We start from the raw sequence: 14,122 nt of genomic DNA on the forward strand, positions 1-14,122 counted from the left end.
GACAAGCGCTCATGTGTGTGTGCACAGGAAAAGTGCCACTACTTTAAATTAAGATACTACCGGAAAAATTGAACTCATCGGACTCAAAGTCTTCCTAAAGTCCAGTTGAAAATTCAATTCATGCTTCCAAATGACAGTTCGGAGCAACAAATATTAACTGTATATATGAAAATATAAGCCAAGAGTTTTTTTTTATTTATATGGAAAATGGAAAAAACATGTAAATGGTTTCTTTGCTAACATTTTTATGTATTGGCTCCAAAAATAGGTACTTATAATTATAAATGTAAATAATATAAATGTAATTTATGAATAGACGTCATAAACGTAACAGATTTCCGCTAAAGATTTCTTCAATACAATCGAAAATCTAAGCATACCTTGTTTTTAAGGGTCCGAGTGCAAATGGGCCATGCAGGTACTCAAACATGGTCGATTAGTGGTAGTGGACGAGACCTTGTGGCGGGGCGATCATGCGCTTAACAGGCTGTCAAGGAATGTGTTCTTGTTAATGATCTTGGTGGTTGCGATCAGAAATTCTACATTGTTATCCTCTTGGTCTGCTAAAAACCGCAGGGCGGCAATCTCCGCGAACGTGCATCCTCCTACAAAGCAGACCAGTACAACGCGCGGAACATGCAACAGCGAGCACTCGCTGACCATGGAACCCGCATGCCGACCGCCTATTCCAATAAGCTGAGCTTGGAAGTCCTCGAAGGTCGGCCCGTGGAGATTGTTAATCTGGCTTTTCAGTGTCTGCCAGCCAAGCGGCTTCAAAGAAAGTTCCACCAGGCGTGCGGTCAGCGGAGCGTAGAAGCTATGTACGTAACTGATGTCCTTTGGATCTACCTCGACATTATCCTCTACTGTTAGATGTAGCGACTGCAAGGATTAAAAAAAAAACAACATGAATGGTATTTATAGGTACACTCTGGCTCTAATAACACTACTCGGCATTTAGCAATGGTCTGATGATAATTCTTTTTTCTATAGCAGAACTTTTTATTTAAGAATTTTTAAAATCTGTTATTTTTTTAAATTTTTTTCAGAGGTAGCGGTTTGTTTTTCATCAATCAGCTTTTCAGACATACAAAGTTCTTTGCAACCAGATCTAAGATACGTATGTTACATACATATGTGAAACGAGAAGGGAAGTGTGAGACGCTTCTTACGCGTCACATATTTTATACCCGGTACTCAGTACAACATCTGTACCTTAGCGGTTTTATCAAATTTTAAACATTGTATTTGTGGGGAATAACGGATGTACATATGTATGTAACGCATAGAAGGAAACGTTTCCGACGCCATAAAGTATATTATTGATCAGCATCAATAGCCGAGTCGATAGAGCCATGTCTGTCTGTCCGTCCGTCTGTCCGTCCTAATGAGCGCCTGGATCTCAGAGACTATAAAAGCTAGAGCCACCAAATTTTGCATCCAGACTTCTGTATGCTCACACTGTTACAAGTGTATTTCAAATATGAATCCCGCCCCCATCCGCCATTTTTAGAGGTAGCGCTTTTTTTTTACATAACCAAGTATCTTACAGCTGGTTGAAACTTAGTCATTCTAAAAAGTTATGAATGCATTTATAATGTGTACCCAAACACTTTGTGGTCTTACAGTTTGAAAAATGTTGTGCTTTGAAAGGGCAAAAATAATTTTTATAATTCAGGTCAGGAATTCAGGACTGTCGATTATGAACTTCAGAATACCCATCAAGAAAATCAAGACGGCTCTTGCTTACCTTTCTCAGCACAGCATATGCTCGCGAATCCGTCTGCGGATGTAGCAGGCCGGCCATCTCTAGGTTACTGAAGGTGAGTAACATTTCAATACCATAGACCTGGGCCACCTCACGTTTGTAGTGGATGAGGAGCTTATCCTTGAGACCGGAGGCGGCGGCACACTGCAAGCAAATAAGGCGCAACACATTGCGTATATCGGCCTTTCTGGCTATTTTGTCCTCGATGAACGCACTAGGCTTGTCTATATCGGCGCAGACCATGAAGTCTTGCTCCGCAGCTAGGTCGTCTGCGAAGGTGGTGGCATTCACCTGTTCGTGAATAAGGCCGGCTATAGCTGTGTGCTCTGAAGTTGACTTCTTCTGGGCCATCAGCTGGGGTAATATGTTTTCCACAAAACTCTTGATTTCCTGTACGGTCTTGTCTTGTGATGTGGCGTGCATCTGGGTGTGGATCTCTCTCGCTTTGCGGGCAAGGAGTTTGGTTACTTCGTTAAAGTTTTTATTACGCAGCTCCGCGTACAGCTGCTCTCCAGAGTGCATCAGTATGGTTTTCTTTTCTGAAGTTTGCGGCAAGTATTCATCGGGTCTACGGCCTTCTGCTGTCTTATCGGAGGGAAACAACTCTGCAGGGAGTGAAAGCTTATTTTGCCGAATGCCGTAGAACTCGTCGATGAGGCCCTCGTAGGTGAGCTGCGTGGCCAGGGGGCTGAGCAGGTCGATGCCCCTATCTAGCAGAATCAACTGATCAATGGCCCCTTTGTCGCCGTTGTACAGCGCCTTTTCCTCCATTCCCAGATTTTTAGCGTGATTCCAAACGCGTTGTGCCTGGACACCCTTTCCGTAGATCTTTGGAATGCGGCCATAAAGGCGCTGTAGCTGAACGAGGCCAATAGCTACCTGGTACAGAGAGCTTGTGTCGCCATCGATGCTTACGTCGCGATAGGCATTAGGTATCTCCATTGTCACCACATCCGCATCTAGCGGCAGAAAGCTCCAGGACAGCTCATCAATGCGACTGAAACTGTTTAACACGCCTTTGTTCTGTAACTGGTTAATACATAGGCAAGATCGTCGTGGTGCAAAAAGAATATGGAACTGGCGCCCACTGACCAGACCATAACATTTGACATGACCCACCAGTTGATCCATAAGCGAGACTCTCGGTCGAAGAATGTAGACGATGTTTCTGATATCTTTGGGAAAGACCAAGTCCGGCTTAAGAGTTACAATCCTAATTGCTCGTTCATTAAAAAGCTTTGGTTTCGTTACTAGCGTAAACGGCCCAATCATTGCCTCGTCCAGCGCGATGACGGTTGAGCCCTCGATCTGGTCCAGGTGTTGTATAAGCTCACGATATGCAGCCTCCTGCAGAAGTTGGATGTTAAAACGTTGGTTCTGACTCGTCAGATAGGAAAACATGACGTTTGCTCTATTTGGTTATCGCATTTGTACTTATTGTGTCATTTTACATTAGACCTTGGCTTTGCCACCAGTGTGACCGCGGAATTATCGATTAAATATACCTTCAAACCCTCAAAAACATACCGAGATATACCGCTTCATTTTCTAAATCTACCGTAAAAATACCGATGAGCCTTGTATTCACATTCAAAAACGCGTTTGCTAGCAAACAGTGCAATAAATTCATGGAGAAACTATATATTATATATATATACAGTTGCGAAAAAAATAATAGCACCACTACAACACATTTTGTTCCTGACAAAAAAATGTAATTACTGTTGAGATTTTTTGAAATTTATATTTTTATTATATAGTTTAGTATTCCCCATAAACAAAAAAAGTGTTACCTTTTTTTTGAATTTCTCTCTTTATATTTTTTTTTAAACTTTAAGAAAAAATACCCATAAAATGGCGAAAAAAATAATAGCACCATTAGCCCTATTTTTTAGTGAATCTCCAATTTCGCGGAATTGACTTTGTAGAAGCCACGCATTTATTAATTTTGACAAAGATTTCATAGTTTCTATCATAAAAGCTAATAATAATCCTTACAATGAGACTTGGAAAGCACTGTAATGCGGAGAAGCGCGACCTTATCAAAAAATTGATATTGGAGGGAAACACTTTCAACGAGAAGGGACGTGTGAGACGCTTCTTACGCGTCACAACTTTTATACCCGGCACTCAGTACTACATCTGCAACTTAGCGGTTATTTGTTCAATTTTACATTTTTTCTTCATCTGTCATCTACATCAACAACACTACTCACGCCAACACGCTCCTTTAGCTCGCCACCCTCCCCTAGAAACACACACTGCAGAGTCGCGGCAGAGTCAGCGGCAGAGGCAGCGGCAGAGGCAGTGGCAGTGACGTGTCAGGGGCCAGGCCATAAACAGCGCGAAGCAGAGTGTGAATGCTGCCGGACGGGGTGGGTTTGGCTACTGCAAATTAATTTCTTCATTGTGGCTATAATAATGATCCAATCGGGTCCCAATTTGGTGATCTGATAGATAAGGTCATTCCCTACGGAATGGCGTTTTTAGTTTTTTGTTATCTTCAAAATTGTAGATTTAGGAGGTTTTCGCCCTTTAGCGGAGGCGGAAGGGGGCGTGGCTCATTTTTGAAATACACTGGTTTCAGTGTGAGCATACAGCAGTCTGGTGCCAAAATTTGGTGGCTCTAGCTCTTATAGTCTCTGAGAACTAGCCGACAAACAAGACGGACGGACGGACGGACGGACGGACAGACAGACATGGCTCAATCGACTCGGCTATTGATGCTGATCAAGAATATATATACTTTATGGGGTCGGAAACGTTTCCTTCTGTGCGTTACATACAACCGTTATCTGCACAAATACAATATACCCTATTTACTCTTCGAGTACCGGGTATAAAAAATGTGGTCAATGGGTAGAAAGCTTCAATAAAATGATTAAAAGCAACTTGAACTCAGAAGAAAAGTTTAAAATACGAGGACGAAAACGATCTGTGACCCCTTTTCAGGTCAAAAGGCTTATTCGTCAGAGCAAGAAGGTTCCCTTCAAGCCTTCTCCCGAGCTTAAAGAAGAGCTTAAAAAAAAGCGATGGGCTAGATAGTTCGGAAATATCTTAGCCAACATAGTCGAAAAGCCAGCAGCCCAAGAAAACTCCCACTTTTAAACGCCAGACATATTACTAAGCGCATGAAGTTTGCAAGAGAGCATGTCAATTGGACATCCCTATAATGGAGGAAAATTTTAATGTCAATTGAGTAAAAAATGGGTTTTATTTACTGAAGAGTGATCTCGATAATACTTAAGACGTCCAAGGAACACCAGTACACCAAAGAAAACCATTAAGAATAAAAGGTTTAAAGTAATGGTATGGGCCTGCTTCTCTTACTATGGAGTAGGTTCAATATATTGAATAAAAACCATCAAGGATCAGCACGTGTGCGTGGATATCATTTAGACTGTAATGCTACCGTTTTCAGAATATGAAATGCCACTGGTATGGGTCTTTCAACCGGTAAATTCGTTACTTGTTGGTCATTTTTTAAATTTTAAATTAATTTTTCAAAAGTGGTGCTATTATTTTTTTCACCCAAATCATGCATTGGTCAGGCTGTTCAAGACTGCTTTAGAGCGCATGCCAAGTGGTTGCAATTCGGTCAAGTCAATTAAATACATTTGGTATCCAAACATCCAATACCAACGATGAAATCACGCGCTATCAAGTTGGTACTTTTTTGTTTCTATCTATATAAACATATTATTTTGTATCATTGTTTTACGTTCATCAAAGCCTAAATTAGTTCAGCTAAAAAGTAATACGACATTCATTGACTGTTAGGCGGTGCGAAGTTCGCCGGGTCAGCTAGTATATCATATAAATGTGTGTTCATTTATGGAAACCCATGAAACGATACCCTTTGCATATTCCGCAGTTTGAAAGTATGACAGAGAATTTGCATATGTCTGGGAATAACATCTGTAGACTTCTTTGATTGGTAGAGCAGCAAGGCCGTGCCAAGGAATATGTGCGCCCATGGCAAAGTTGTAAAACGGCGCCTCCAAGCAACCTTCCTATTCAAAATTGGATAGTTTCGAGTCCAAATTGTCGCCATCGCCCCTTGGCCCGACCTTGTGGAGCAGTACTTGGTCCCAAAAGTTAAACAACTTAAAACATTTTGTTAACAGCCCAGCCGGCTCTTTAAGATAAACATATTAAAAATGCAAATAAATTCAATTTACTCTCATTAATCTATTAGAATTGTTTCCTTTTTTGCCGTTTGATGGCCTTAAGATCGTTGAGAAGCACGGTGGTCATTTATCTCTCCACTTCAGCGGCATTTTTGCATCCATTTTGTTGATACTTTACTCGCTGTTTGCTAGGTACCCTCTCGGAATATAAAACAGATCTACATATGTCCAGCTGCTAGAAACATACCATCGAATACCACAAAATACTATCGGACAATTTTCTAGATTTAATCGGCCAGTGTTTTTTTCCGACAGCCAGTACTGCCTGGCGTACAGCCGCTAGACAGTAGCTTGTTAGCGACAACATTTTTTATAGGTCCATACGAATATTATCCCCGATTTCTCTAGCGGCCCCTCGATCTGAGTACTAGGCTCTAAGCCGGGTATCCATCACCGCGGAAAATACAAATTCCTGTCAAACTTCATATAAAAAAACTGGTCCACGAATTTTTTCGTTTGCGTTTTCGTTTATTGAGTTTGCAGCAACGTAAAGGAAATACTCAGATTCTTATCGATATATCTATACGAAGTGCGTGTGTGGACTGAGAGAAAAGCTGGTACACAGGCTCGAAATATATAGTTTAACCGTCCTAACGTATTTGTAATAAATGCATTTTAAAGAACCACCCTGTTCATTCACGCTCTGATATCTCCTATCAGAGCTAAAAGAGGCGCGTATCTCGGTTTTACCGCGGAAAGTAAAAAATTTGCTTATTTCGTGAAATTAAGCCTAAACTCGCTTATAATAAGCAATAATCCGATCACCCGTGGTTACCCCACAACCTGCTAAGACGGCGGGACAAAATTGGCAGTAGATCCGTAGTTTTCTCGGATAACCTTGCCTCGCCGCAATGGCGGCCCAGAAAAGCCAGTAACACGGAGTCTGGTGCAGCTTAATCCGGAACCATGGCTGGCATGGGAAGGACCAGGATGGCCCCGGAGAAGGGGACAGGATCAAAGATCCTAGTGGAGACAAGAAGAGAGAAGGAGACGACAGACTGGCTATTACGGCAGGCGTAAAGAAAGCGCTAAAATCTACAGCGACCTTGGTCTCAAAACCAACGCAAACGAGAAGGGACGTGTGAGACGCTGCTTACGCGTCAAAACTTTTATCCCCGGCACTCAGTACTACATCTGCACCTTATCGGTTATTTGTCAAATTTTACATTTTCTCTTCATCTGTCATCTACACTGCAGAGTCAGGGCAGAGACTCGGCAGAGACGCGACAGAAGCAGAAACCTGTCAGAGGCAGAGGCCACAAACTGCGCAAAGCAGAGTGTGAATGAGAGAATGTGAAAAAAACAAATATAAGCTGCGGGAAGGGGTTTAGAAGGTTTAGACACGACTATGGCAGAGGCGCAGGATCGGCAGGTGCAGACGCCACACACTGCGCGAAACAGACTGTGAATGGGAGAATATGCAAAAAACAAATACATACATATAAGCTGCGGGACGGTGTGGGTTTTGCCACTGCAAATTAATTTCTTCATTGTGGCCATAATAATGCTCCAATCGGATCCCAATTTGGTGATAGATATGGTCATTCCCTACGGAATGGCATTTTTAGTTTTCTTTTATCTTAAAAATTGTAGGATTGGGAGGTTTTCGCCCTTTTGCGGGGGCGGGGCTAATTTTTGAAATACACTGGTTTCAGTGTGAGCATACAGCAGTCTGAATGCAAAATTTGGTGGCTCTAGCTCTTATAGTCTCTGAGAACTAGCCGACAAACAAGACGGACAGACGGACGGACGGACAGACAGACATGGCTCAATCGACTCGGCTATTGATGCTGATCAAGAATATATATACTTTATGGGGTCGGAAACGTTTCCTTCTGTGCGTTACATACATTCACTTTGTGCACAAATACAATATACCCTATTTACTCTTCGAGTACCGGGTATAAAAAGTATATTCCCAAAAAATGGTGGAACGAGGATATAGAAAAACGAGAAGGGACGTGAAACGCTTCTTACGCGTCACAACTTTTATACCCGGCACTCAGTACTACATCTGCACCTTAGCGGTTATTTGTCAAATTTTACATTTTTTCTTCATCTGTCATCTACATCAACAACACTACTCACGCCAACACGCTCCTTTAGCTCGCCACCCTCCCCTAGAAATACACACTGCAGAGTCAGGGCAGAGTCGCGGCAGAGGCAGGGGCAGGGGCAGAGACGTGTCAGGGGCAGAGGCCATAAACTGCGCGAAGCAGAATGTGAATGAGAGAATGTGTAAAAAACAAATATAAGCTGCGGGACGGGGTGGGTTTGGCCACTGCAAATTAATTTCTTCATTGTGGCTATAATAATGCTCCAATCGGATCCCAATTTGGTGATAGATATGGTCATTCCCTACGGAATGGCATTTTTAGTTTTCTTTTATCTTAAAAATTGTAGGATTGGGAGGTTTTCGCCCTTTTGCGGGGGCGGGGCTAATTTTCGAAATACACTAGTTTCAGTGTGAGCATACAGCAGTCTGGATGTAAAATTTGGTGGCTCTAGCTCTTATAGTCTCTGAGAACTAGCCGACAAACAAGACGGACAGACGGACGGACAGACAGACATGGCTCAATCGACTCGGCTATTGATGCTGATCAAGAATATATATACTTTATGGGGTCGGAAACGTTTCCTTCTGTGCGTTACATACATTCACTTTGTGCACAAATACAATATACCCTATTTACTCTTCGAGTACCGGGTATAAAAACCATCTTGAAAAGGAAAGAGACGGATAATAAAACCACCAAAACGATCACGACGAGTGAGAAAGAGAAGTCTCATGTAGAGGTTTGTCAGACGTCAGTGAGTACAAGATCAACAACAACAACTAACAACAAGAAAGAGAACAAGAACAAGAACATCAACAACAACAAATACTACGAGGGCCACAAAGGCCCTTATGTCGTGTACATCGACATTAATTCCAGAAAGGCCATCAACCAGTTCGAGCTATCCGAACTGATGGTAAATTTGGGACTTGGCGGTATAGAGGAGGTCGCGAGGATAGGCTATGGCAGGTGCAAGATTGCTTGTAGGTCGGCCGACAGCGCTAACGAGGTTGTGGAAAACAGTGCCTTCGCCGCCCACGGGTACTCTCCTCGAATTTTGCGACACTTTGTGCAAAGGGCGGGCCTAATCTTTGGGATCCCAGGCCACCACTCGGAGGAGCAGCTCGCGGAGCTGATCATTTCGGACGTCCCCATAGAGGGAACAGCGCGTATTTCCAGGAGAGACAGAACCTCGGGGGAAAGGGTACCCACCGGCAGGGTCAAACTCTGGTTTAGAGGGGAGCAGCTGCCCAAGGAAATCAAGTTCCTGTATTCCAAGGTTATACTGAAACCCTTCGTTCAGTTTAGCCAATGCTTCAGGTGCTTTAGGTTCGGCCATATGGCGCAGCACTGCAAGAGCGGGCCGAGATGTTTCAAATGTGGTCAGGACCACAGCAGCGACATGCTATGCTCGGGGTTAAGCTGTGCTAACTGCAAGGGTAACCACGCGGCTACGCACCCGCAATGCGAGGCGAGAATAAAAGCGTATGCCATTCAAAAAAGCATGACGCTGGAAAACCTATCACGGGCTGAGGTCAAGGCTAGGTATCCGACACTTTTTAGTAGATCTTCACTCAACCTTGGGGACCCAGGGGAGTTTCCCCGACCCACTTGGCAAAATGGCACCCTCCCTGAACGCCAGAACAACAACACAGAGGCAGCTAGGGAAATTCACTCGGTTGCTTCGTTCGCCGAGGTGACCAAAGCCAAAAGAGTGGCCCGCAATTTGGAGTCGGCTAAGGCAGCTGTCAACATGGCAGAATGGAGGAACGCGATCAGCGCAGATAACCCTCAATTGAGTGAGAAATTTGTGAGAACATCGCCCGTGGTTTCATCTGTGGCCCAGGAAAAGCTTAACGCACTGGAATCCATGCTTAAAGCGTTCTTAGTGGAACCAAACACTATGTCAAAGGGAGAATTGGTGCAGAAGGTTTTTCAACAGATCTTGGAGTATGTTAACACCTCCAACGCTGAACTCGACCGTTTGCAAATTGTGCAGGGGATGGAAGCGGGATATCCAAACAACAAACAATGAAGATTCTTCAACTAAACATTCAAAGTCTGACTTACAACAACAACAAACAGCTCCTCAATATGTTTCTAATGAACAACGAAATAGACATTGCAATCCTTTCGGAGATCTGGGTTGTAAACAATGCGGACTGCAGTATCTTAGATTATAACTTCATCGGCAAGCCCAGAGAAGACGGCTACGGCGGAGAAGGAATCTATATTAGAAAGAAAATTAGATTTAGCATTCTGAAAATAGACAGTGATCTAGAGATCGTTGGTATTAAGACCTTGAACCTCAAAAACAACCTTAACATTCTTAGCGCATACGCGGCGCCCTCAATGACACTTTCCCAATTCAAATCGAGCAAACTGACGAAACTTTTCCAGTGACCGCAAGGGCCGCAGCATTGAGAAAGCTACCCGTGAGGCGGGTTTCATCTGTCTAAACGACGGCTCTCCAACTTTCTCCAGGAAACCCTTCTCAATTCTCAGTTCTTGACCTCACCTTTTCCAATCACAGGAACGGTAGAATTGACTGGCAAGCCCTTAAATCCAAAATAACCAACAGCAACCACTTCCCAATCGTCATAACAGTCGAAGGTTTAGATGCCTCCATTCAAGAAAAGAAAGTGCTGCACAATAGAATAAATCGTATTTTAGGAGCAAGCAGCTTTACCAATCTGCAAGAGCTCAACGATAAGGTAAAATCCCTGACCAGTAAGAACACAGTTACCATTCCCAGTAACAACGAGAAGGGACGTGTGAGACGCTTCTTACGCGTCACAACTTTTATACCCGGCACTCAGTATTACATCTGCAACTTAGCGGTTGTTTGTCAAATTTAACATTTTTTTTTCATCTGTCATCTACATCAACAACATACATACTCACGCCAACACGCTCCTTTAGCTCGCCACCCTCCCCTAGAAACACACTTTGCAGAGTCAGGGCAGAGGCAGCGGCAGAGATGTGTCATGGGGAGAGGCCATAAACTGCGCGAATCAGAGTGTGCTGCTATAAGCTACGGGACGGGGTGGGTTTGGCCACTGAAAATTAATTTCTCCATTGTGGCTATAATAATGATCCAATCGGATCTCAATTTGGTGATCTGATAGATATGGCCATTCCCTACGGAATGTTTTCTGTTATCTTCAAAATTGTAGATTTGGGAGGTTTTCGCCATTTTGCGGGGGCGGAAGGGTTCGGGGCTCATTTTTTAAATACACTGGTTTCAGTGTGAGCATACAGCAGTCTGGTGCCAAAACTTTGTGGCTCTAGCTCTTATGGTGTCTGAGAACTAGCCGACAAACAAGACGGACAGACGGACGGACGGACGGACAGATAGACATGGCTCAATCGACTCAGCTATCGATACTGATCAAGAATATATATACTTTATGGGGTCGGAGACGTTTCCTTCTGTGCGTTACATACATTCTCTTTGTGCACAAATACAATATACCCTATTTACTCTTCGAGTACCGGGTATAAAAACTATTTCGCGTGAGAAATGCGTGAAGGCAAAAATACTATTACACAAAAAAATTGGAGGATGCCAGAGCCACTATAGAGGCTGACCGCAACCTGCAAAATGAGATTACAAATTGCAGAAGGTCAAACTTCTCAAAGTTCATAGAAGAGGTTTCCTCTTCGCCCTCCATGTGGAGCAGAGTAAAGAACCTAAAGAAATACTGACAAGTCAAAAAAGTAGGGAACACATGGACAGACGAAAACGACAAGGGCTTTCTAAAAATGGTCAAAGACATCCCCTCCACTGCAGGCAGTAGACCCCCAGAGAACATTCCACCTCTGATTGGACCAGGCGACCCTGAGCCTGGACATGGGGGAATTTCTGTCCTTCCTGAAATCCAGGAATCCAAATTCGGCGAGAGGCCCAGATGGCATATCGTTCAGGATGCTGCAGCAACATCCTGTGGGGAAAAAACAAAGCATCTTTGAAATTATAAACAGGGTATGGCTCAGTGGCATCATCCCAGAGGTCTGGCGTAGAATCAAGGTGGTACCAATTCCCAAGAAGAATGCGGACCCCGCTTCCTTCCAAAACTACAGACCTATTTGCCTAATAAACACCTTGTTTAAGTCTATAGAGGGGTTGATAAAGTTAAAGCTGGACGAACATATTTCAACGCATGAGCTTTTGCCGGTCAGATCCTACGCCTTCAGGAGGAACAGGTTCACGGCGCTCTGCATCAACGACCTGATCAACGAGGTCCTGGCTCTAAAGACGAGAGGGAATCAGGTCGTGGCGGCCTGTCTTGACCTACAAAGGGCCTTTGACTGCGTAAGAGTGGACACGCTAGAGCAAAAGATGAATGTCATGCAGTTCGACCCGAATCACACTGCCTGGATTGCCAGCTTCCTGAGCAGGTGCCTACTCATCAAGGGCAAGAGTGAGGTTGAGGTGAACAGGGGAGTTAGTCAGGGCAGCTGTCTCAGTCCAACTCTGTTCAACTTGTACACCGCAGAACTGCACGACATAAACGATGGCAATTGCTTACTGTTGTAATATGCGGACGACTTCTTTATTATTTGCTTCCACAAAATCCAAAATCAAATCTCATTGTAACCACCACCTGAGAAAGTCACTAGGCTTAATCATTTGCGCTCCAATCCCGATTATTTACGACATGGCGGTAGAACTTCCCCCGAAATACAGAATGATTTACCTAGCGGCAAAAGAGTTAGCCAAAGCATTTGCGTACAACCTCCCAGCGAGTAGGACGGTGTCCCTAAACAGGGACATAAACACGGGCTACGCCAAGGCATTTCGCGAGTTCGGTGATATTCTGGAGGAATCGAGGTCTTTGAGAGTAAAATTTCGCATTGCACCAAAATTAGGTCAGACTTAGACTTTTTAAAGGGGGCTGTTGATAACAAGCATAGTTTAGACCAAGCGGGCATATTAGTTCTTCATAGGGAAAAAAGGGCACTCCTAACAAGGGGTGGCTTCGAGATCTACTACACTGATGGTTCAGTAGCTAACAGACACTCTAGCGCAGCTTTCCTACACGACAGCTCAGGTTTCATAGATAGCTTTTACACGCACAAAACCTTGTCATCTCTGTCCGCCGAGTTGCTTGCAATTGAAAAGGCCTTGGACCATGCTATCTCGCGCGGGTTTTCTCGTATCGCCATCCTAACGGACAGCAGAAACGGGGCTCTAATACTGGCAAGGAGCATTCAGGATAATTTTATCGCTTATAAAATCATGGAGAAGATCCGTCAAGCCCAATACCTAAAGAAGGTAGAAATCCATTTCATACCAGGCTACGCCAACATTCCTCAGAACACGGCAGTAGATTCAGCAGCCAAAGAAGCACACAGACTGGGAAAATATACAGTCGTTAAATGGAATCTTAAAGACGCAATATATGAGATACACCGAATACTGAAAGAAGAATGGGAGAGAGATTATGTCGAGTTTGCCAGCGTTAAACGCAGAGGATACTGCTCACTTTTTCCCTCTACCTTAACAAAACCATGGTTCCTAAATAGAAATATGTAAGCTAAAAGCCATTGACGCTAAAGGGATCAATAGACTGCTTAGCGGCAGTGCATTTGATAGGCACTCTTTTTTTTTTTTTTTTTTTTTTTTTAGGTTTTATGTTACCGCTCTACCCTTGGGTAGAGGGGGATTATCTGGCCGCCCGCCTTTCCAAGGTGGAAATCTCCACGTCGAGATATGTAACTTGTTACAGTTTTACTCCAATTTTGTCGATGAACTCGATTAATGTTTGGTAATGTTCTTTTTCGAAGAATTGATAGATATTATTATATTTCCTTAGCGATGGGTAGTTTAGTCTAGTTGTGTTGTACTTGGTACAATTAAATATTATATGCGATGCGTCATCGATACTTGCGATACTATCGATACTATTGTACAAAGTACAACACAAACATAATAGTACCAAACATTAATCGAGTTCATCGACAAAATTGGAGTAAAACTTTAACAAGTTACATACGAGATATGGCGATTTCCACCTTGTAAAGGCGGGCGGCCAAATAATCCCCCTTTACCCAAGGGTAGAGCGGTAAAATAAAACAAAAAAAAAAAAAAAAATACAAAATAA

General features: G+C 43.4%; 1 protein-coding gene across 2 annotated transcripts; it reads right to left on the reverse strand.

The window, feature by feature from the left end:
• Positions 1-257: 257 nt before the first annotated feature.
• Positions 258-3,247, reverse strand: LOC117896600 (vacuolar protein sorting-associated protein 33A). Of its 2 annotated transcripts, XM_034805041.1 has the most exons (3): positions 2,684-3,247; positions 1,751-2,626; positions 258-882 (listed from the first exon to the last, which is right to left on the reverse strand). In XM_034805041.1, the coding sequence occupies exons 1-3, from the start codon at positions 3,167-3,169 to the stop codon at positions 472-474; spliced, it is 1,773 nt and encodes a 590-aa protein (XP_034660932.1). In that variant the 5' UTR covers positions 3,170-3,247; the 3' UTR covers positions 258-471. The 2 variants fall into 2 exon arrangements, with proteins under 2 accessions (XP_034660932.1, XP_034660924.1); XM_034805033.1 differs by having other exon boundaries at positions 260-882; positions 1,751-3,246.
• Between the last annotated feature and the right edge of the window lie 10,875 nt (positions 3,248-14,122).

This window comes from Drosophila subobscura, chromosome A (assembly GCF_008121235.1).
Source record: "Drosophila subobscura isolate 14011-0131.10 chromosome A, UCBerk_Dsub_1.0, whole genome shotgun sequence".
NCBI lineage: Eukaryota > Metazoa > Arthropoda > Insecta > Diptera > Drosophilidae > Drosophila > Drosophila subobscura.